This window comes from Diospyros lotus, chromosome 13, assembly GCF_014633365.1.
Source record: "Diospyros lotus cultivar Yz01 chromosome 13, ASM1463336v1, whole genome shotgun sequence".
Lineage (NCBI taxonomy): Eukaryota > Viridiplantae > Streptophyta > Magnoliopsida > Ericales > Ebenaceae > Diospyros > Diospyros lotus.
In genome coordinates this window covers 3,416,834-3,441,133 of record NC_068350.1, presented here as the reverse complement: position 1 = coordinate 3,441,133, position 24,300 = coordinate 3,416,834, and the positions used below count along the sequence as shown (strand labels likewise).

The following is a 24,300-nucleotide window of genomic DNA, read 5'->3' as shown; positions in this document are numbered from 1 at the left end:
TAGTAAAAAAGTAACATTATAAGTGTCCCAAATTATGAATTTTGAAAGAAAGAAATTTAGTGAATTTGTATAACAACTTCAAATAATATGACCACACATGAAAAGATGAAATAATTTAACTTTCTAATTCTAAGAGAAGTTAATCCACCATCTACCTTCCTTTAATTGTCCCAATCTAAATCAAAGTTAAATTCACTTCAAATTTAATGGAAATTCATTTCGCTGGAGTGGTTGAGACCCTTTCTAGAATAATTTGAAAGATGATGAACCAAATTTGATTTTCTTGCAACTAATCAACAATAAATACAATTAATTAAGATGGAGGGCATTGACTATATACAATAATTGAAGTGTGTTTTTTGGGATATATTATTATTATTATAAATGTGCATTAACTCATTAGCTAGATAAATATTATCACGTCAGCAAATAAAGTGGCCCCGGAAAGCTCGACATGTCACCATAAGTGGGTCCCACCTGCCGTCTCTCTCTCCTCCGGCTGCCTAAACTGCCCCTGCATTTTCTCTCTATGCCCAAAAATGTCATTTCACTTATAATTTAAGCATATTTATGAAGTAAAGTTTTATAAATTAAAATTTTTAAATTTTGAAAAGACAAAAAAAAAAAGAAAAAAAAAGGGCCTCTTCTTACTTTCGAATTTTTGGATTTCCCAAACTACCCCTTCAGGAAATATGATGACGATGGCTGCTCAATGGGTCAGCAATCTGTCTCACGGGCCCTCCGGGCAGCCCAAACAGGCTGCCCGTATTCTCCGGGCTGCTCCGTTTTGCTTTTTCCAGTCTTCGATCCTACAAAAAGAAGAGAGAGAAGCAACACCTTTATGTACAGGAAATATTAAGATTTTTTAATTTTTTCCCATTTCCCTCAACATATATGTATATATATTTTTTGAGCTTTGAATTGGTCAGGTGACGAGCGGACATTTCTCGGGGTGCTTTTTGAAACTGAGATTATCTGATACAGCTTGTACTGTCTTCTGCTTCAGCAAGTTTCTCAAGTTAGTTGTGAAGGTCACGCATGCGATCTGAATGGTTCGCTTCTTTCCAGGCCTCCAGAGTGATCTTTGCTCGGTTTCATGAATTGGGTCTAAGCTCTGTCACCTGATATTTCGTGGGCTTCTGAGGAATTCTTTGTGCAAGCCGAAGGGTATTTGGAATTCTAAGCTAATCTCACTTTCCTGGTGGTTGTCTCTGGGTGATTTTCTGAAGTGGGTTTGGGTTGTGTCGTCTGATTCTTGAAGATCTTTCGGGCAATAATTGGGAAATTGAAGGGATTTTGGGGAAGTTCTGTTCTTGTGGTTGTGTGAGAAGACTTTTGAATTTGATGCCTTTTGATGGTATCTGGGTTTGATTATAGGGTTTCTGAAAGATGGGATTTGGGGCTGAAGGGGGAAAGGAGGAGTCTTGGGATGTGGGCAAATCGAAGGGTAAGAAGAAGAAAGATGGAGACGTTGAGGAGACTGGATGTTGGGTTAGGTTGAAGATTTTTGGGAGCTGTATTTCTTCAAGATCTAAAGTGGATAATTCCATTAGTGGCATCAGTATTCATTGCGGTAATGCTTTACTTGCTTTCAAAACGTTGTGTTTTCAGTTATTACTCTCATTTCTTGTTGGTATGATATATTTGGTCTCAATTAAGTGGAATTTCCTGCGTTTACTTTTTAAGGAACTTCAGTTAAATGCTATATGTTCATATTTTCTGGAGTTGTTTATAAAGCTTCTTCTCTTCGTTGTTAACTTGAACTATTAACGGTCAATGATAACTGCTGATGGTGTTGGCAAGATTGCTTCAAATTGGTCAAATGTGGTATCAATTGAAACAAAAAAGGAGACTTAGTTTGATAAGTTTTTTTTTTTTCTTTTTTACTTTCTCTATCCTCTTGGTTCGAAGAGCATTAAGCATCAAGCCTTGGTTTGAAGAGCACGAGTGTGGACATGGATTTGAAAAAAATGAGAATATAAACATGATGGATACAACAACGTCAACATATCTAGCCTAATCCTATAGGTGGGATTGGCTATGTAGATTCTAGCTCACCAATAATCTATATCTATTGTAGACATGGTGTGTGTACACCCAAAAATGATTCTTTTGTTAGTATGTATTAGAAAAATAATATCAACAAACTATGCAAAATGCTGCAGAAAATACACTACTATATTTTAATTCGTAAACTTAAATAGTATTCAACATGCTAAAGCAAATAGTGTTCCATCAATCTTATACCCTTGTATTAAAAATACGAAAAGCATTACAGCAGCAACAACAACAATAAAAATATGGAAATGTGGGAAGCATGATAAATCTAACAATGAATAGACAATCCATCAAAAATATAGATATCACAACCAAAAGACTGCTCGTGAACATTTCATGTTTGGAGAAGAGACCCAAAAAGAAACAAGGATTCCCAATTTTAACATTCTAGAAGATCCATGTTGGATGAAGTCATTATTAGGTAAGTGGCATACCTCACGTTCTTTCACGTGTCTAATGATATTATCACCATCAAACTGAACACATGGCATTTTTTATATGTATGTTAGACATGTTAGATGAGTTTGTGTGTCTGCATGTGTAAGATTAGATATGAAACCGATTTTAGAGTGTTCATACTTTATAGACAACATTGTTATGGGTTTTTGTATATCCTTAAGCATATTCAATGGATACAACCCAGATGTGATAAAGGTAAGGGTATGAAATATATGTCTGACCTATACCTCTAAATTAAGTCTCTTAACTTTTAAAATAAAAAGCTCACTTTTGATTTGAATGGAAAATTTTTAGCCTCTTGTAAGAATAGAGATAGAAAGGTCCTTTTCCCCCTTAAATTTTGTTGTGTTAAATAGGCATTCCTTTTTGCCTTTTCGGAAGGTTTTGGACCTTTTGGTTAGGAATGTTTGACCAGCTGATATTGAGACCCAAGTTTGTGTAAAATAATTCAATAGTGATACGAGGTGCTTTGGGGCATGTATTTCCTTTAGGTATTTACCTTGGGTCTCAACAGAACAAAGGTAATATCTAGATGAGTGAATTTTGTTATGTGAGATGATAAAACAACCAACTTGAAGCTGAAACTTGGTTGGCTAAAGCTCATTCAACAGAAAAGAACAATCTGAGTTTAAAATCTGAGGCTGTGAACCTTGCTGGTTGGTTTCGTATTGCAACATGATACTGATTAAATGTAATGTGTCCAGCTTGTATTAGTCTATAAAAAGGGTGTTTGAACTGTGAATACAGAAGACTCGCTTTGTGAAGGATGGGAGAATGGAGAGGTAAAAAATTTTCATGTGCATGCATTATGTGCTAGACTTCAAAGATATTTCCTTAAATCTCTCAAATGCTCCAGATGTATGTGACACAAGAAGTCAGGTACAACAACCATCACTGGCCTTAATCCTACTAGGTAGGATTGGCTATATGAATTCTAGATCTCCCTCACATCTTTATCCACGACCATATCTTTTGTAAACCCATTTTATCTTTTATCGTGTCTAAAGGTTTCCCACCAAGTTTGAAGATGGATCAATGTCCTTCTAAAATTTGGTGGTAAAAAAGTACCCAAATTTAAAAGTTATTACTCCCTAAAAGATCTGAGGCATGTGAATGATATGTTAGTTTTGTCGTTGAGCCAAGGTCAGTAATGGAGTCCAAACAACTAGTTGCCTGACTTGGCATGGCTTGTGGTGATGAGAATTATACATTTAGTGGTATTAGAATCAAAGTTTATGTAGAATAAAAATAACAATCACAATCACAAGCCTTGATCCCTAACCCGTTAGGTAAAGTCAGTTACATGAATTCTAGATATTCAACCATCTCTATTTATGGCCATATCCTTTATAAGGTCCTCTTTTTCAATACTTGCTTTATTCCTTTGGATATGTACGCCTATAGAATATGCAATTTCTATCTTCTTCTAAGTAATTAAGATATCCCAACATAACACTTATTTCTATACCTCCATTGAATAAGTTCGAGAAATACTCCTTCCATGTCTCTTTGATGGCTCCCTTAGTTACAATTACTTTTTGGTTTTCTTCTTTTATCCATTTCACTTGGCTTAAATCTCTTGTTTTTCTCTTTCTTGCTTTAGCTAGTTTTTATATATCTCTTTCTCCATCTTTTGTTTCAAGTTGTTGATAGAAATTTCCATAAGTTTTGACCTTTCTTCATTAATTGCCTTTTTTGGTTCTTTTTGGCCAAAAATTATACCTCTTTTTAGTTTTTTCTTTGTTACGACATTTATGTAAAGCCTTGCAGCAAGCTTTCTTACTTTTGATCTTCTGTTGTACCTCATCATTTTTCATCAAGAATCTTTTAAATTTGGGACTTATCCCTTTGACTCCCCCAAACCATTTTTGTTGTCTTTTGAATAATAGTAACCACTTCACTCTCCATTTGATTAGCCTTTCTATCTATGGTCCAATATCTTATGTCACACACTTTTTCCTTAAAAATTGTTTGTTTTTCACCTTTTAAATCCTGCCATCTAATTCTTGGGCTTTGTTTTGTGTCATGTTTTTTTATCTTCCATTTTTTGATATGGACGTCCATGATCAAAAGTATATGTCGATAATGCATTCTCTTGGTATAACTTTACAATCCTTAGAAGATAAGTGGTCCTCTTGTCTCATGAGAAAGTAATGTATTTGGGTGGTTGATTTAGTGTTCATCCCATTTTCTGAACCTAGTCTTGTCTAAGGTGAGCTCATATGTCGTGGAAAAATCCAATGTAGCTTTAACCTCATTATTTCTTTCTCCAAATCCATAACTTCCATGTATAATTCCCATTCCCTTCTCTATTCACATGACTATTTAAATCACCTCCTATAATGATATTCTCTCCTCTAGGTATACATTGTACCAATCCCTCTAAATCTTTGAAAATTTTTGCCTTTATCTCATTTCCTAACCCAACTTGCGGTGCATGTGTACTAATAATATTCATAGTTTCTTCTTTTAGAACAACTTTAGCTGCAATAATCCTATTTCCTATTTTCTTCACATCCACTATCCCATCTTTTAAAATCTTATCCATAATAATCCTCACTCCATTCTTTGTCCGATCCTTCCTGGAGGCACATAATATTACTTTTTCTCCTAATCATTAGATTTTCCTGTCAAAGTCCCGATATTCCATGATCCAATCATTAATCTATGATCTTTTACTAGCTTCTTTGCTCATATCTATTTGCACTTTGCAAAAATGCAAGAACCCTTGCAATTTTGCCACTACATCTGGGTGTCAATGTAACAATTCTAGTTCATTTGCCACTACATGCAAGCAGTGCGACACGTTGCTCTGAATGGTTATGCCCTGATGATTTTTTATTTGTTTAAAATTCATGTTTATTTGATCCAATGAGTTTTATGTTTGCTGTTGGCTACCTAATTCAACCCCCTTCCTTTAACTGGGCTTGGGTCAACAATAAAACATCTTTGGTGATATATGGATAGAAAAATTCTGCAACATACAGGATATATTTTCTTTTTTGATATTCCCAACCGTTATAGGATTTTTTTTATTGAAAAACTAATAGAATGACGAATTATATGATGATGTAATTCATTTAATAAACTTATAAGTGGTTACGTATTACCTCAGAATTAATTGAACATGTGAAATGTTGTCTGATATGGCATTTAATGCAGTGTACTTGAGGAATATATGTTTGGCAAGTGATCTGTTTATTTTTTTCTTGTTTTTGTTTTATAATTCTTTCAGTTGATTTTCTTCTTTTCTTCCAGTGGTTAAGCTGAAAGATGGTCGAGTTTGTCCAAAAACTTGATAAATTGTTGGTCCTCTTTCCAAATTGGTTAAACTAGAATGAGGGGTCACCTAACATGTCAGACTCTAGTTCTACAAGGTCTTAGTTCAAGTTTTGTTATGTATGTATGCTCCCCCATTATTCATGCTAGTTATGTACTCTTGTTTTGTGTGTTGCACAATAGTTGAGTCTATCCACATGCAACTACGGGAGTGTTGCAAAGCATGACATACATTTTTCGTCCCATTATTAATAGCCTAAGTTTTCAGTAAAATAGTATCTTAAAATATTTTAATGTATTAAAGGCTTTCAAATGGACAGGTGATGAAGTTTTATTTTTTCTTTTCTAATCCGTTTTCTTCTGGTGTTATGGAGGTGGCAGTGGTGGCAATGAAGCCAACAACAACCCATTTCCACTGCTAAAGATAATATAATATTATAATAATGTCTGTTATAAACTTGCCTGCATGGATGTGGTATTATGAGCAGTTACAGGTGGAATTTATCTCCTTTCATTGGAAAAGGAAAAGAATCACATGTAAGATGTGATCTACAGGAGAATTCCATGGGGTATAGATTGGAAATTTCTTGTCTTTGCATTCTTAAATATGGACCTTGTTGATGTAATGGTAATTGATTTGAGCAGTATTTATTACTATTAATGTTCGTTGCATCTGCTGCAACACATATTGTGCCCATATGCCATATGCTCTGGAAACATATGTTTTGTCCTTTGTGTTTAAACATGAATCATGTGCTAATATCTCTATTCACAATTTGCTGGATTTCATTTTAACATCTCTACAACAACATGTCAAGCCTTAATCCCACTAGGTGGGATTGTCTGAAAATTCTAGCATGTGAATATTGTTTATCACTCAAGAGACTATTTGTCGTATCGATATTTGATTAATATTTAGTTATGGCTAAGATGCATTTTTGAGACAGTGAAACATACTTTCTACAGAGAGTTTATTCCTTGCTCTAGTAGTTCTGTTTATGCAAGTTTAAACTGTTATATTGGTGTATTACTTGGAGTCAACATTCTTCAATATGAATTGCCATTTTCTTTTTCTTCAAAACACAGAGATGGATATGTGAATTTTGGCATAGAATTCATAACTCCTCGCTTTCGAAGTTCTTTCTGCAAGTTAATTTTCATTGTTTGTGACTGTGTTACCTGCCTTTAATGTTGCACAATATATTCTTGCATAAAAGGTGAGATTTGATTGATGTGCCATATAGAATTCATAACTCCTCGCTTTCGAAGTTCTTTTTGCAAGTTAATTTGTTCATTGTTTGTGACTGTGTTACCTGCCTTTAATGTTGCACAATATATTCTTGCCTAAAAGGTGAGATTTGATTGATGTGCCATATAGGGGTACCTGCTATTAGCATGTTGTCATTGATATGGGCAGCATATCTTGTTGTATACCTGGCCTGTATTTGAATGAATGTTACTTGGGCTAGTGATATTTAGGTGTTGGCTCAGTTATGTTCAACTTTTGTTTATTGGCCACACTTAATATCTTCCTTTAAGGTTTCCATTTCACTTATTCCGTGCCCAGATGCAACGGCACCTTTATAATATATTTATCTTCTCAATAAACTTGTTTTCAGTGAGCTGGATTTTATAGAATTTGTTTTATTGAATATGTCAGGTTTAGGTGCTATTGAAGACTAACCAACTAGGACTTCTGCTTTCATAATGTTTTATATCTGATCTTTTATTTTTCCTATGTGTCAGCAGAAAGTAAATCAACAAATGATACAAGCAGAGACCAGCCTGTTGCTCCAGTATTATCATCAACAACCACAAGTAATGGAGAAAGCAATTCATCTACTTCCAAACTTGAAGAAGAACTGAAAGTTGCTTCTCGGCTTCGAAAATTTTCTTTCAATGATCTTAAGTTTGCAACAAGAAATTTCAGACCAGAGAGTCTTCTCGGTGAAGGTGGTTTTGGTTGTGTATTCAAGGGGTGGATTGAGGAGAATGGTACTGCACCAGTGAAACCTGGCACAGGACTTACTGTTGCAGTGAAAACCCTAAACCATGATGGGCTCCAGGGTCACAAAGAATGGCTGGTTTGATATTTTTCTATTACATTTCACTTACCAATCATTTTCTTCTTATGTTTTACCTTCTTGTTCATTGTGATTCTTGGTTGTTCTCATGTTTCATCTCATCTGGACTGGTAGGCTGAAGTAAGTTTTCTTGGGGACCTCATTCATCCTAATTTGGTCAAACTGATTGGTTACTGCATTGAAGATGATCAACGATTGTTGGTGTATGAGTTCATGCCTCGAGGAAGCTTGGAGAACCACCTGTTTCGGAGTATGTGGATGCTTTTCTCCAATATAATTACTTCTTTTATACCCATGGTTCTTAATAAAGAGGAATGGAAAGTCTGATCCATAGCCCTCAAGTATATAGGCTTCCTTTTATTTAGGAATTTAACTTCTTGGTGGACTGAAAACCTATTTTTTATCCAACAGATTGTCACTTGGGTGCCATAGTTTGTTTCTTTATTTTGTAGTCATTCATATCTATTAACAAGAACAACTACAATCCCAAGCCTTAATCATACTTTGTGGGGTCAGCTACATAAATTCTAGACCTAAACTTTGAATCCAGGAAAAGTCTTCGTAATTTGTTCCAAGTGATTTGAAGAGTTCTCTAGTGCTATCTTATAAAACTAATTATTTTTCATTTTTCTCTGAGGTGCTTCCAGAGATGATACATGAGATCCATTAGTTATTTTTCTTCCCCTAAAGTGCATATTAGGGATTCATTGTGCTATATTTAATTATATGTTGGAGTTATATAAAGTTTCCAATAAATTTCTTCAATTTTCCTATCTAAGACTGCCACACATAGGTTTGTTTTAGTGCAAGGTTGCTTTACATGGACTGCTTTTCAATGACTGCTAGATGCCAGTGTTTTAAATGAAGAATTTGTCACTTTCCCACTCTTACCATCTGAGGTGCTGCATTAATCATTGTGGTACTGAGGTGTAAGCCTTTTGAGTTTTGAATTTTTATATCAAATACGAAAATAATGAAAAAGAGAATGAGAAAAAGAATGTTAAAAGATGAATGCTGGGAAAATTCATGGGCCAATAAATGAATGGATACACTAACATCTTTATGCTGTACCAAATTCTCCTAGAATGCAAGAAATGTAAAACTATGCCTTTATTTGCAAATATGAATGGGCCAATAAATTGTGTGCATATAGAATTGTGTATCGGATTAAGCATTGTTGGATCTGTATTGGTATTACATATTGCAAATTTTTCCTTGTGCTTTGTTACTCCTTTGATATTTTTGTGCTACCACATTATACTAACGTGTAAGGAATATAAATGATTGGAAACATGGCATGGAAACACAATTCAGTCATTTTTTTTTTTTTCATATTGCAGTTCAGTCATTGTTGGATCTGAACCATTTTGACAGTTTCACATATTTTCATTGGCTACCATTCTCTCACGATCAACTTTTAAGTGCAGGATCACTTCCTCTTCCTTGGTCCATCAGGATGAAAATTGCTCTTGGTGCTGCAAAGGGCCTTACTTTTCTGCACGAGGAAGCAGAAAGGCCAGTTATATATCGAGATTTTAAGACTTCCAATATCCTATTAGATGCAGTATGTGAAAAAAATCTCTGGAAAGTTAGATTTGTCTCCGATTTTTTTGTTTTCTAAAAAGTGCTATTCCAGGATTACAATGCCAAACTTTCTGACTTTGGACTTGCTAAGGATGGTCCTGAGGGTGATAAGACTCATGTCTCTACTCGTGTGATGGGCACTTATGGTTATGCAGCTCCCGAATATGTGATGACAGGTAAATGTACTTGTTTTCTGATATCAGCGCTTGGACCTCTCTTGTGGGGTGGATAAATTATGACCTTCTCTAGCCTGTGCTATTTGTATTGCGTTTGTCCGCGTTTGGCTCTCCCCCCTTTTCTAACTATGCTTATGCATGTCCGGACTAGGAATATTTTTGTTTATTTTTATGGCTGATGGTTTGGTCTGCCTATTGCCACCTATGACAGTTCTGCTATTTCTGGTGTTGCGTTAGCCCACTACCACTAAAGGAAAGCTTTGAATGCACTGTTTGAGTTACTCTGCTTCTATCATAACATTGAATTCTTATGCTACCATACCCTTGAATACCCTTTAAGCATGTCCCTGCTGCCATATGAGTGCCCAAATCCATTCTAGTTTGGGTCGGTGCTTTGGTCAATCCTTCTAGGAGTTCATAGTTCTGTAGAAGCTGACATAATAGAACTTTAGAAGATATAACACTGTTTTGCCAGTTATGTTCTGTATTGAGAGTAGTACTCATTTAGTCAGATTGGTTATTTCTCATTGCTCTGTGATTTAGACTTATATTGCATGACATGAGATTGGTTATTTCTCATTTAGTCAGGTAAAAGAAGCCCGAGTTATAGACCTATATTGCATGACATGAGATTAGATACTCTTTATTCTGATACTCTTTGTATCGTGTCAGGACATCTTACATCAAGGAGTGATGTTTACAGCTTTGGCGTGGTTCTGCTCGAAATGTTGACTGGCAGAAGATCAATGGACAAAAACCGTCCCATTGGGGAGCACAATCTAGTCGAATGGGCGAGGCCACATCTTGTGGAGAGAAGAAGGTTTTACAGACTGATAGACCCCCGGCTTGAAGGCCACTTCTCAATAAAAGGTGCCCAGAAAGCTGCACAGTTGGCTGCTCGCTGCCTTAGCCGGGACCCAAAGGCCAGACCTCTGATGAGTGAAGTTGTCGAAGCCTTGAAGCCGCTTCCAAACCTCAAGGATATGGCCAGCTCGTCCTATTACTTCCAGACAGTGCAGGGCGATCGCGTTGCCTCCAGTCCAAATGCTAGTAGAAACAGTTTAAAAGCACAAGCTGGATCGCTTTCAAGGAATGGGCAGCAGCACCCAAGGAGCCTCTCCATACCAAATAATAGTTCACATGCTTCTCCTTACCATCATCAGTTCTCCATCAATTCACCAAAACCCAATGCTAAAGCATAGCTGAATCGGTTTGGTCATTGCCTGTTTCTTCTGTTTGACACACCCACCCATCCTTTCTACCATTCCTTCTCTACTTTCTCTTCGTTTAATTTCTATGTGGAGTTGGAAAAGAATCAGAATCAGAATCAGGGGAACATTGGCAATGTGGTGTTATGATCTTTTAAGTTACCTCACACTCATAGCGAGTGAGGAGAGAGCTAGGAAAGTTGTCATTTAATGGAGGAGCAAACAGGAATGGCAACCACACGGTTTTACTTGTTTGTTCAGAAATGTTAATGAATGATAATTTTCCTTCACCATGGCTTACTACAAAATGTTGAAGACTAGCAAAGCTAGGAAGACGGCCATTTTAAAACCATTGCCTACAAAATGTTGCAGAAAAATCTCCCTGAATAAATGCAGCCAAGTAGAGACATTGTTCTCACATCAATAAGCCTTTATTTATTATGGGCATATTGAAATCCTAGATCGTCTAATTCTATTTGCTGAATTCCTAATAAGATCCAAGTACATCAAGATAAAATAAAAGACCACTAACTAAATGAATTAATCACTTAAATCTACCCATCTCTAGGGCCATAAACGTCATTCCTCCCCCCTGCCCTGATATGCAGAGATAACAACGTAATGGATGACGAGATAAATTAAAAGGTGGAGGCGGCATTGCCAAAAAGTGTACCTTTGATCCTCACTTCAACAGGCAATTCTTCATTCATTTTAGTAGTCAACCAGATCACTATCCATTGCATGCAACAAGTTTACCACGGGTAATGAGCCCGATGAAGATATATCTCCTGGAGGAGGAGAGATCTAGCCCTATTTATAGCAGACAAACAGAGGCATAAATGTTCCTCAAGATCCATAAGCTGGCCGAGAAAATTATAGTGGTTCTTTTTAAGTTGCTTTGCAACCTCATGGATAGGATGCCTGTCCCTGCCTCTGTCCAATCCTAGGCGAATGAGAAGCTTGTCACCTCAATGGCAGCATATAATCGTTCAACTAGCTGCAGCATCAAGCTGTGACAGATGGGCCAGCTCCTTCTTAGTGATCTTTGAAGGAAGGAATGCAGGGAGTAATGGACCTGCAACTAGAGCAATGAGAGCATGGGAAGCTATAGCTATAGCGGATATTGCGACAGCAACAACGGTACCAATCAAACAAAAAGTGGAACAAGAAGTAGCATGGCGGACCCTAGAGCGGGACTTAAGAGTCCAGGGGGAGCACATCAAGGAGGTCATGAAGATCCCGGTAGAGGGAGCGGGCACACCGGATGCTATCACAGAGGATGAGGCATAAATGGAATATCTTCTCGCTGTGGTCAAAGCAAGCAGAGACAAGGCGGGTAAGGGTGTTAGGCCGAGTATGCTGAAGTGCTTCTTGGACACACTCTCGGCTTGGGTTAAGGATCTGAGCTGAAAGGCTTTGTTCCACAAGGGTCTCCTTCCCTTGCCATGGTTCTGGATCTTCGTAAGATGGTTCATTGTGGTGAATATCGGACCGTGTCTCACCATATGAATGTGGCTGGGTAAAAGTGGCGTATTCACGACTAAGGTTGAGATGGCGGGAGAGGGTCGAGGGCTTAAACTTGCCGTAATCTCAGCTGAACTTCCTGCAGTTCATTCAGAAAACAGTGGAAATTTACCCTGCTGTGGTGGAATGGGCGACCGGAGGCTGTTGGTTTTCTTGCTGGCAAACTGGTCTGGATGGTATGGGCGTACTCACAAGTAAGATTGACAGTAGGAGAGGGGTGAGCACTCGAACTTGGTGTATCGTCAGCTGAACTGCCTGAAGTTCATTCAGCCAATTTGGACAAACATGTCAGAGGCCATTAACCATTGTAAATGGACGAGAAGAAGTTGAAAAATAGTGGAAATTTACCCAGTTGGGAGGGGATGGATGAATGGAGGTTTGATCTTCTTGTTGCTGATGATGGCATCAAAATATCCATCATCTGATTGTACAACTGAGGTGGGAGGTGTGTCTAATCAATTGCCATATGTTTGGCATTGGAATGCTGGCGTCCAATCAAAAGCGTAAAAGCACAAGGTTAGCTTTGAGTTTTCATATGTTGAATGAGCCTTCAAGCGCAAATGAAAGGAAAGAGAGTAATGTAACAGAGTACGTATGACGATAGATAAAGATAAATGACAGTAGTATTGCAGCAGCAGGAGATTTCACTTCGATAGTCTTAAAATACTCTATAGTTGTCCCAACATTAACCTGTAGATCAGCGCACTATCGGGCCACAACAAAAGTGTTGAATATTGATTCAAAATTGCTGATTTAGTGGGTTGATTGGGTCAAAAATCTGTTTACTGATTTAGTGGATTGATTGGGTCAAAATTCTGTTTACTGATTTAGTGGGTTAAGATAATTTCGTTTTTTAAATTTAAATCCAACAATAAATCTTATTTTCTTGTTATTCAATTGACATGTATTGCCTATTTAAAGGCATGATGGTATGAATAAAAAAAATGAGATTACAACCTTTCACATTCATGTTTTTTTTTCAGCTTTTGTTCGTTAACTTGATAGCTACCAATGTCTCTAAAATTCCAACAGTGGTATCAGAGCTCATGAAGAAGCAGAAGCTAAAGCACCGAGGGCTTTATCTCAAATACACGCTGCTGTCTCCGAATCAATTTTCTCAAGAATCATGGCGTGTGAAACGGCTAAGGAAGCATGTGATATATTGAAAGAGCTATATCAAGGGAATGCTAGAACGAAGAGAATACAAGTGTTGAATCTCAAAAGAAATTTTGAGATCCTTAGAATGAATGAAAAGGATACAATCCAAGAGTTCTCTGAAAAACTAATGACGGTGGTAAATAAAATCAGACTTATGGGAGAAGAGCTACCTGACAGCAGGATTGTAGAGAAAATCTTGATAAGTCTACCTGAGAGGTTTGAGGCAAAAATCTCCTCCCTTGAAGATTCAAGGGATATTAGCCAAATTACATTGGCAGAATTAATCGGAGCCTTGCAAGCTCAGGAGCAAAGAAGGATTATGAGAAATGAAAAAAGTGAAAAGACGGTGGAAGGAGCTTATCTTGCCAAGAGTTCATCGTCAAAGAAGAAAGGAAAAATTCCAGAATGTGACCATTGCAAAAAACTTGGTCATGAAGAGAAAGATTGTTGGCACAAGGGGAAGCCTCAATGCTTCCAGTGTAAAAGATTTGGGCATTTGAAAAAAGATTGCAGATTTAACTTGAAAGAACAAGCAAGTACAGTGAAGGCGATTGAAGGGGCAATTGAAGAGGAAACGCTCAGTTGGTAAGAAGTGCTCCAAGAAATTGAATTATTTTTTTTTTTTTAACATTTGAAGGAAGTATTGATTGTGATGAGAAGTGCATCAAAGTATTGATTGTGATGAGAAGTGCATCAAGAAGTGAAGAGAAGTGCTTTACAATTGGGAAGAAATTTGGAGAGAAGTGCTCCATACAAAGTTGAAGTTTTGCAACTTTGAATCAAGGAGGAATGTTGAATATTGATTCAAAATTGCTGATTTAGTGGGTTGATTGGGTCAAAAATCTGTTTACTGATTTAGTGGATTGATTGGGTCAAAATTCTGTTTACTGATTTAGTGGGTTAAGATAATTTCGTTTTTTAAATTTAAATCCAACAATAAATCTTATTTTCTTGTTATTCAATTGACATGTATTGCCTATTTAAAGGCATGATGGTATGAATAAAAAAATGAGATTACAACCTTTCACATTCATGTTTTTTTTCAGCTTTTGTTCGTTAACTTGATAGCTATCAATGTCTCTAAAATTCCAACAGAAAGCACACTCTCAGTTCCTGATATTAGCTACCTGCTTGACTTAAGTTGACGAATGAATATCCGCAATAACGTAAAACCTCGATAGTCTTAGAATACTCCATAGTTGTCCCAACATTAAGCTGTTGATCAGTGTACTACCCAACCACAACAAAAGCACTCTTAGTCCCTGATACTAGCTACCACCTAACTTATATTATAGGTCTAATCTATTTAAATAATAGTCACAAATATTCTAACCATAGACATGTCTTGTTTAAAGCCTATTCTCTTTTAAAATGTCTTCTTTTTTTAAAAAAATAATTAGATCGGGTTAGTTTAATTTTACATTATCATTAAGTTATGTATAAGTTCATATAAAACTCAAACCCAACACACTCAAGCGCACCCATGTGGTACATGAGCAAGGGTAAAATTGATAGAGATCCCTTGTACAACTCCTAACAACGATTCTTTTAGATGTTTTTGAATTATTTGTTTCTAACTATTGGGTTTATAGAATGTCTTAGATAATTAAATAAGAAGATAATACATTGCACTCATAAATTTCAAACATCCTGACTGAAAAGGATACTCACGATATGAGATTGGAGGTTATTGGGTTATGTAAACGGGTGTCCTAGGTACCCATTAAGGTGTATTTGATGTATTAAATAAAATATAATAATTGCACATTATTTTTAGTATACTAACAATTCTATTAATTGATAAAATATTTCAAAATATAATATAGTTATTATCAACTAATATAAACATTTATGTAGTAAAAATAATTTGTGCTTATTACACAAAATCTAAAAATAAAACTAGAGCATTCATTAATTAACATAACCCTACTAAGTTTTAGTTGTAATAGTTGTAATATAAGTTTGTGGGCCAAACCTAGCTATATTTTCTCTCCTTAACTTTGTAAGAAAAGTCTATTACTCCTGTGAACTTCAAATTTGACAACTTAATCTTTATAATTTATACCTATTAACTATCTAATTATCTAATCAACATTGAGCATGTAATAAACGTGTCATTAAGCACGTAAAAATAAAACAGCAAAACACCACGCCCAGTGGCCGCTAGATTACAAACTCATCAATAGATAGGTTGCGTGGGTTAGTTGCGACTCGCGGATTGTCGATCAAAGCAAAGAGGATGGGGAAGCATGGGTCGATTGTGGGTTGTCGATCGGTGAAGGGAAAGAGTAGGTTGGTTGGGACTCGTGGATTGTTGGTCAGAGCAAAAAAAAAAGGGTTGGGATCAGTTGAGATGCTGACGGTTGAGGGGAAACTCGATTTTTCCATTTGAATCGACGGGAGATGAGAGCAAAAACAATGGTCGAAGATGAAAGGGAAGATAGAAGGAATGATCGATTTGGTCGGTTCTTCTTCTATTTTTTTTTTCTTTTAGCTCGCCTTACCTGTAACTATATATTGGGATTGGTTGAGACAACGACAGCTGACAATACATTCTTCCGTTCGAATCGATGGGAGACGAAAGACATGTTGAGAAATCTTCTGTGAACAAACACATAGCCACAAGGCCAAGTCTAAGAGAAGTACCAAGATCCACAGATAACCAAAACTAAACAAAAGAAAATGAAGAACATGATGCATATATGTGTTCGGATTCAAAAGAATCCTACTCACGGCAGAGGCTCTGCCTCTAGTCAATCCACTAAAATAATAATAAAAGGATTTATAAAATACATGCGCAAGAACATCACGACCATTGCAAATCAGAAACCAAAACAAACAAGGCAAAATATACAGAGTACAATGCTCAAAACCCGAGCAACCCATGCACTCAAACCTCACCAATCTCTCACAAAAACTACCCCAAGTGATACATACTTACCGTGAGACAAGATTGGAAACAGCTTGCGGTTTGTTTGTCCGTTCTGATTGTCGAGCGCCTTCCCCATTCTTTGATCTTGCTTCCTCGCGTGCACTGTTCTTATTATTGCTCCCTCTCTTTCTGTTTCGAATTAGGGTTTCTCATGTGTGTGTGAAAGTGTAAGAGAAAAGCCATTTCAATTTCCCCTAATTCATTGCTTTATATATATGGGCCAAGGGGCACAGATGGCATTAGGATAAAAGAATAAGCCTTGAGCTTGGGCTTAAAACACCACTAACCTAACCCAACTCTTGACCAAATACATTTTGAGTCACAAACCTAACAAATTTCACCTTGACTCAAGAATGGATTGATAGTGGACTTGACTAGAGACACCTGCAACTCTCCCAGCTATAACAGGAGCACATTTGAGCAAAATTAACACTCGCTCAAACTTTTGACTCGAGATAGACTCGACTAATACATGCCTCACTAAGAGTAACAGGAACCTCTATCAAGACTCCTATAAACAGGACATCAAGGCTAACTCCAGGGCTTTCATTAGATATGAAAACTTCCTAAGGTTCCATCTTAAGGATGACACATTTCCACCTCAAACTCTACACTATGAGTTTGTTCAAGTTCGTTTAATTCTACAAGACCAGGCACACATCAACATCTACACCTACATCAGAATTTAAAAACAGGTCCTAGATAGAAACTAGGAACTTGGAACAACTCCCAATAAAGAAACAGAGAAAGCAACTTACAACCCATGGGAATCAAAACGCAGGCATTTATGGGAACCTCTAACCCATACCATAAAATGGGATTCATACAACCCTCTAGGTTACTAACCTAAACAAATCCATTCATGCCTAACATGCTTAACTCTAACAGCTCTCTTATGACCAATGTGCCCTAGCCTTTTCATGCCTAAACTCCAAAAATAAACAACCCTACCAATACACAGAGACTTAACAACTTACTAAGACTCTTAAGTCATTCCATACCTTATTCTCGGATTACTTGCCTTCTTTTCTTCTTTTTGTTCTATCACATGTTAAAGTTTCCATGGATATTGAACTCTTCAATTTCCACCTTAATAGGTGCTATCTTTGGTTTTGTTCTTGCAAGGAAAAACAAAGAACCAACAAGAAAAGAAAAAAAAAAAATACAAGCCAATAGACAACAACACAGAACACGTACAACAACAAAAATGTAATTGAGAATAGTGAAATGATTAGATTGCAATGCTTCCAAAATACACCAAGCAATTACACACAATCAACCTCACAAACTTTCCCAAATAAACAAGTGATTTTTACTTACAACAGTGAGTAATTCATGCTTCAATCCCTAGTTAATCTTGCAATAAATCACATAGAAACATAAGGTAGAAACAGAAAACAGATCGAAGAGAAAAATTGATGGATTAATCACTATTCTTTACACTTTCTCAACCCTTGCAAAAATCAACAGGAAATACCCAACAACAAAGAATCACAGCCTATGCTAATAACTCAAACCAAAAATCAATCAAGAACAACATATATTGTTGGAACGGGAGGTGCTATGGCACACACCAAGAGGGGGTGAATTGGTATAATTTAAAAATCTTGATAGAACTTGAAAACTTTTTGATTCAATTGAGGTTTTAGTGATTTTAAACATAGAACATATGAAATGACAAATGTAAAGCAAGAAGAATAAATGACACAAAGGATTTATAGTGGTTCGGCTTAAACCAAGCCTAATCCACTACCTTAGCTCCCACTAAGGATTTTGAACCAATTCACTAAAACCTCTTACTTACACAAGTAGGCCCTCTAGCTACACAAGCTAGGAAATTGATTAGTGGTTAATTTTGTAAAAATTTTATTATAATTATACCCTTCTTTCGATCTTAAATATGGTTTAAATTAGATATTAATATATATTTTATGGTTATATGTAAATTTAAATTGAAAGATGAATGAAATGAAGTTCTAAAGTAAATAATAATAATATATAAAATTATATATAATACATATATATCATTATATGCATGCATGTAATATATATATAATATAATCTAATATATATATGTGCCATGTGTAATACATATATATAATATATAATTTATTAATAACATTAAATTATTTTTATTTTTTTAGGCATGAAGAATTCAAGCCCATGAAGACTTAAAGTCCATGAAGAATTCAAGTCCATGAAGAATTCAAGTCCATGAAGAAATCAAACCCATGGAGAAATCAAGTCCATGAAGAAATCAAACCCATGAAGAAATCAAGCCCATGAAAAATTAAAGTCCATGAAGAATTCAAGCCCATGAAGAATTAAGGCCCAATTTGAGCAACCCATGGAAGATATTATTTGGAGAAGGCCCAAGGATTATTTTTAATCCTAATAAAGATTAAAAACCAATTTATAGAAATCTATTTTTATTTTTTATGTGAGAGCTTTATTAGGTGTGTTTTTTAGCTAAAATCCATTTAACTATTAGGTGGATATTATAGCTAAAATCCATTTAACTTTATGAGTGCTTTATTAGGTATGTATTTTAGCTAAAATCCATTTAATATTAGGTGTGTATTATAGCTAAAATCCATTTAACTTTAAGTGTGTGAGTGCCCATTAGATATAATTATGTCTAATTGAATAATTGAAATTGTGTGGTTTGTATTGCATCTTGTGGCCTATAAATAGCTCACTTGATTGCATTTGTAAGTGTGATTATTATTCTTGAATAAAAGTTTAGTTATTTCCTTAGAATTCTCTCTTTGAGAATTGCTTTTGTTCTCTCTCATTTTCTTTAGTATTTTCTCTTGTGATCTTACTTCCTTCCTTTCTTCTTTTAAATTCTTATGTCATTTATTATTACTTTATTATTCACCGCCTAAATGGCCGGTTAATTTGTGCCTTTAAATTTCTGCAATTTTAATTCTTGTCATTTAATTATTCACCGCCTAAATGGCCGGTTAGTTTATGCCTTTAAATTTCTGCAATTTTAATTCTTGTCATTTAATTATTCACCGCCTAAATGGCCGGTTAGTTTATGCCTTTAAATTTCTTGTCATTTAAATTCTGTTATTTAAATTACGTCATTTAAATTTATGTCAATTAACTTTCAAATAAAAATGAGTAGTTAAATCTAATCTTGGGTTAAGGCAAGGACAGTGTCCAACGCCAATGATTCCCAAAGAAAGCTGTGCTTTAAATAAGTAATATTAATTTAAATTTTAGTATGAGTGTGTATTAATTATTAAAAAATCACTAGGTTTGGATTGGAGCGTAAGCCTAACTTAGAGCTTTCATGCCATGTATGAGAGTTACTAGAACTGGAAACGCTATCATACCCAAATCCGGATGATTAATTTAGTTGTTTTGTATATTAATTGTAATTGAATTTATGGTAGTTGCTTAAATTAGAATCCCGCATATCATGTATGGGGATTGCTTAACCTAGAACTATCATCATCTCTAATTGCATTTAATAACAAATCCTCATATCTGAAATTAAATTAATGTTGCTAATCATTTATGCTAAAATTTGGGAATCAACGGGTTGGTACTGAAATTGTCTTAACTCAAGCACTATCCAAATTCATATTTTTACGTTTAATGTTTATTTCAATTTTTGCCTTACTTTATTTTCTAGTATCTGTTGTCTAAAAACAAAACCATAAAAAATCTTGTTGTCAATTTGTCCAAATGCGTGTGCGTGTGTGTGACATTCTTTTTCTTTTGCCATAAATAAATCTCTCAGTGGACGACCTGGATTCATCCAGAAAATATAAATATAAATTTGGACTACAACTGCACGCGTACACTGGCGAGTATGAACCTCTCACTAAAATAAAAAAAATATAAAAGTTTTATTATGATTTGTTTTTATTGTGTTTTAATTGCAGGGTGAGAGTGCAGTCAAATTTTGGCGCCGTTGCCGGGGAGATTAAGGCAAAAACAAAAAGAAAAAAATAAAAAAAATAAAAGAATAAGCATCTCTTGATAAAATCGGTAACTCTATTTCTCTTTTACTTTATTTTTGTTTGTGCATTGTATATGAGACTGAGATCAGGTAGAATTTTGAAACAGTATTTTCATATCATTCTGAGTCTTTACCTGCAATTGGATTGTCAACTTTACACTCATGTCTCAAAATTACTACAATCTGTCTGCTCAAGATACTTATCATGATGAAAATTATCATTTTGAATCTGATTTGTCTAGACCTCTTAAGGATTATCTATACCCTCTTAGGCAAACCACTTTTGATTTGCAACCAGACACTACCCATTTGTTACCCACTTACCATGAAATTGAGGTTTGGTGTGCTGTGTGTGAGACTTCAGCTCATTTAACGGATGACTGCCCTATAATACCTGCTTTTAAGGAGGTATTGTATGGTCAATCCAGTTACACACACACACACAACTATGAGGGAATGTATTACCAGAACCATGAGGAAAACTACCATTCGGACTTTGATGCATATCACCTTAATTCACACTTTCCTCTAAATTTCTCATGGGAAAATGATTTTGTAGCCCAACCACATGAGCACTTCCTTTCCCAGCCTCAATCATTTCAAACGAATGAAGGGTCTACATTCGATGCATATCAACCCCCTCATGGGAGTTCATTAGAAGATACCTTCAATCTATTTATGCAAGGCCAAATGGAAATTTTTACACAAATGTCCAAATGTCAAGAACATACCATTAGAGTTACAGAGGACATTAGGAACCAATTGACACAACTAACCCAGACTTTGAGCATGTCAGAGCCTGTCCATCCCAACTCACTCAAAATCCAAGTAATAAAACCCATCATCAAAAGTGAAAGTCAGGAGCAGGACATAGGAGTGACTGTCTTAAGGAATGGAGAAATAATTGAGAAACTTGATGCCCCTAGGACAGTACACCCTTTGGTGCAAGAAAAGAGAGTGGTTGATCACAGTGAGGTAGATGTCAATGAAGCCTTGGAGGAAGAAAAAGACCAAAATGATGTAAGAAAAGAAGAAACCTGGGAGGAAGAAGAGGATAAAATTCGAGAGCCAAAATGTGAAAAAATCATAAGTTTATCCACATTTACCCCTCAATTTCTATCTTTTAGGTTAGTCGATATTATTGAGGATCAAATTAAACCAAACACGTGTGAGATGTTTGTGCAAATTAATGTGCCATACGCGGATATAATAAAACCAACACCTTCGGACGATATATTTTCAAAATATATATGTGCATTCATGAGAAAAATCAATTTATATAATTTTGAAAATAACTTTAAAAGTGGTGTAGTGAATGGGAGATATTATACGATTAGGTGGGCAACCACTCATTTGATCCTTAATTGGAAGAAAAGAAAAAAAAAATTCTAAAAAAAAAATAAATAAAAATATAATAAAATAATTTTTTATATATATATATATACATATAAGTTGTTCCTTTTCTTCATTACTTAACTAGTGTTTCTCTATGTGCAGTCTAAATAAAATTTCTCCATACGAGTTTATGTATTGAAGACCGCCAGGTATGCCTATCTTCTATCCTTTTATTGCCAATTGAGGACAATACGCAATTTAAGTTGGGGGGTAAGGTGTCTAAAAAATTTTACCTAAAAAAAAAAAAACAAAAATTAAAACAAAATTAATTAAAAACAAAAATTGAATTGAGAGGGACAGAATTGACGTTGGTGGTAGCCATCTTTTCTTGGGCAGTGCAATCACACTGCCCTATAAAGAAAGAAGGCACACTGCCAAATGTTGAAAATAGAGGCGCCGAGCGTTGAAAAAAAAAAAAAAGGCACTGCCAAATGTTGAAAAATGAGACGCTAAACGACGTCAAGTCTGACGGTGCAATTATGGCATGCCTCGAATCGAGTGTAGAATAGTGATGCCCATTGCTCTATAAGAGACTCCATATCTGTATGAGGCAAGTCACCCCTCTTGAGCTCAATCTTCTCTCCTTTGTGTTATTCTCCGATCAGGTACTCTCATCCCTTTTGTAAAGTTTATAGTTCTTTACTTTCTTCTTAGTATAATTTTTTTTTTTAAAAAAAAAAATGGATCTTTATCTCTCAAAAATTCACAAGTACTATCCATCTCTCCCGCAGAATGATTTGAAAAAAATTTATGTTGCTAGGTGTGAAAGACTTAGGTTGTTGATGCTTAATAACATCCCTGAAGATATTCGTTGGCTGATCGAAGCAAAAGTTCGATTAGCTGGTGAAACTTCACCTAGTTTTAAGCATTTTCCAGGCTTAGGGAAGAGTAGTTTTGCGAAGAAAAGAAGAGCGAAAAGAGTGAATGGTTGTTACAAATGTGCTCGATGGACCTGTAACACACGATGCAAATCTGTGGGGTTTACGTCCATAAATCGAGAAGATAAAATTAGTTTCATAAAGGATGGACTGAGTAAGGAGTCTCTGGATGATATCCGATTGACTCTTGAGACGCATCCATGTGGAATAGTGCAAAGAGAACTTCTTGCTTTATGGACCCAGTTCAGAAGTGACCACCAACGCTATAGTCTTGGGAATCTGACTAAAAACGACCATGTTTGCCAATCTATAAGAAAATTGGATGGGAAGCTTATCCCCGCTTCATAGAAAGTGTTTAAGCCGTTTCTGGACGTAAAACCAGAGGAAGATGTGAGCCACAATCACAACTACTTATACATACGCATGATTTTTGTTTGTATTTATTTCTTGTTGAATTGTTGTATAGCTACTTTTGATCGCCAAACTTCTTTTCAGGACATACAAAAGGAACAAACATGGAAGGCCAGTTAGTTCGTCGAATCAATACCATATGCGTATTTTGTGGCTCTCAACTTGGGAGCGATATTTGTTACGCACTTGCAGAGAACGAACTTGGTAAAAAATTAGGAGAGAAAAAAATTAATTTAGTATATGGAGGGGGAAGTCGTGGATTGAATGGTTATGTTTCACAAGCTGTACATCTTGGAAATTCATCTGTGGTAGGTATAATGCCAATCCCTTTAGCTGAACCACATATTTCCGGGATTACACGCGGTCAACTTATAGAAACGACTTCTATGTCTGAGCGCATGGCTTGTAAGATTTATCAGTCAGATGCCTTCATTGCTTTACCAGGAGGTTTTGGAACACTTGAAGAAATCTTTTGTATAATCTCCTGGGCCAAGAGTAATCTCCATACCAAACCCATTGGACTTTTAAATGTTAACCATTTTTTCGATGGGTTACTCTCTTTTCTTGATCAGGCTGTGGACCAACAGTTCATTTCTCGTTCAGCAAGAAAGATTCTCATTTCTGCATCCACCATTGATAAGCTGCTAGAGAAATTACATGCTTATGTTCCACAGTACGATCCTCATGAGCCTCGGATAGACTGGTCTAAGGCAATTAGTAACAAGCACCGAAGGGGTCCGATTAATTTAGATTTATCACTGTGAGAAATGCTCTTTATTAAGATGGCTGAGTAAGGAGTACTTTTTGTACTCTTGAGACGCATCTAGTTATTGTACAACTCGCAGAATTTTTCTTGATTGTGTTCTTTAAAAAAAAAAAAAAAAAAACAAAACAAAACTGTGGAATGTTGTTAGCAAAGTCTTTGATAAGATGGCTGAGTAAGGAGTACTTTTTGTACTCTTGAGACGCATTTTTTTATCTTATGACTTGCATCAATTTTTATTTTGGTATGAAAATATAAATATATATATATATATGGTGTGCTCATTTGTTGTTTAAGTTTTAGCAGTTCACAGCAAAATGAACTTGTGGAGTTACAGGTATTCCTAACAACCCTAATTTATTACTGCAATTCAAGTTGGGGGGTGTAAGGTTTAGTTATGAATTATCTGGTTCAT

At 35.7% G+C, this 24,300-nt stretch overlaps 2 protein-coding genes across 3 annotated transcripts; one reads left to right on the top strand and one right to left on the bottom strand.

The window, feature by feature from the left end:
* Window positions 1-847: 847 nt before the first annotated feature.
* On the top strand, window positions 848-11,138 carry LOC127789168 (serine/threonine-protein kinase PBL34-like). 2 transcript variants are annotated; one of them, XM_052317978.1, is made up of 6 exons: window positions 848-1,573; window positions 7,543-7,880; window positions 7,995-8,130; window positions 9,308-9,444; window positions 9,517-9,640; window positions 10,313-11,138. In XM_052317978.1, exons 1-6 carry the CDS (start codon window positions 1,390-1,392, stop codon window positions 10,840-10,842), a joined length of 1,449 nt encoding a protein of 482 aa, XP_052173938.1. In that variant the 5' UTR covers window positions 848-1,389; the 3' UTR covers window positions 10,843-11,138. The 2 variants fall into 2 exon arrangements, with proteins under 2 accessions (XP_052173938.1, XP_052173939.1); XM_052317979.1 differs by having other exon boundaries at window positions 850-1,573; window positions 7,546-7,880.
* A 462-nt stretch (window positions 11,139-11,600) lies between these two features.
* Window positions 11,601-14,492, bottom strand: LOC127788751 (UPF0496 protein At3g19330-like). The gene is given in 5 exon segments (XM_052317350.1): window positions 11,601-12,044; window positions 12,106-12,426; window positions 12,485-12,627; window positions 13,740-13,821; window positions 14,175-14,492. Coding segments are annotated over 5 exon segments (1,098 nt in total). The 5' UTR covers window positions 14,283-14,492.
* Window positions 14,493-24,300: the final 9,808 nt, after the last annotated feature.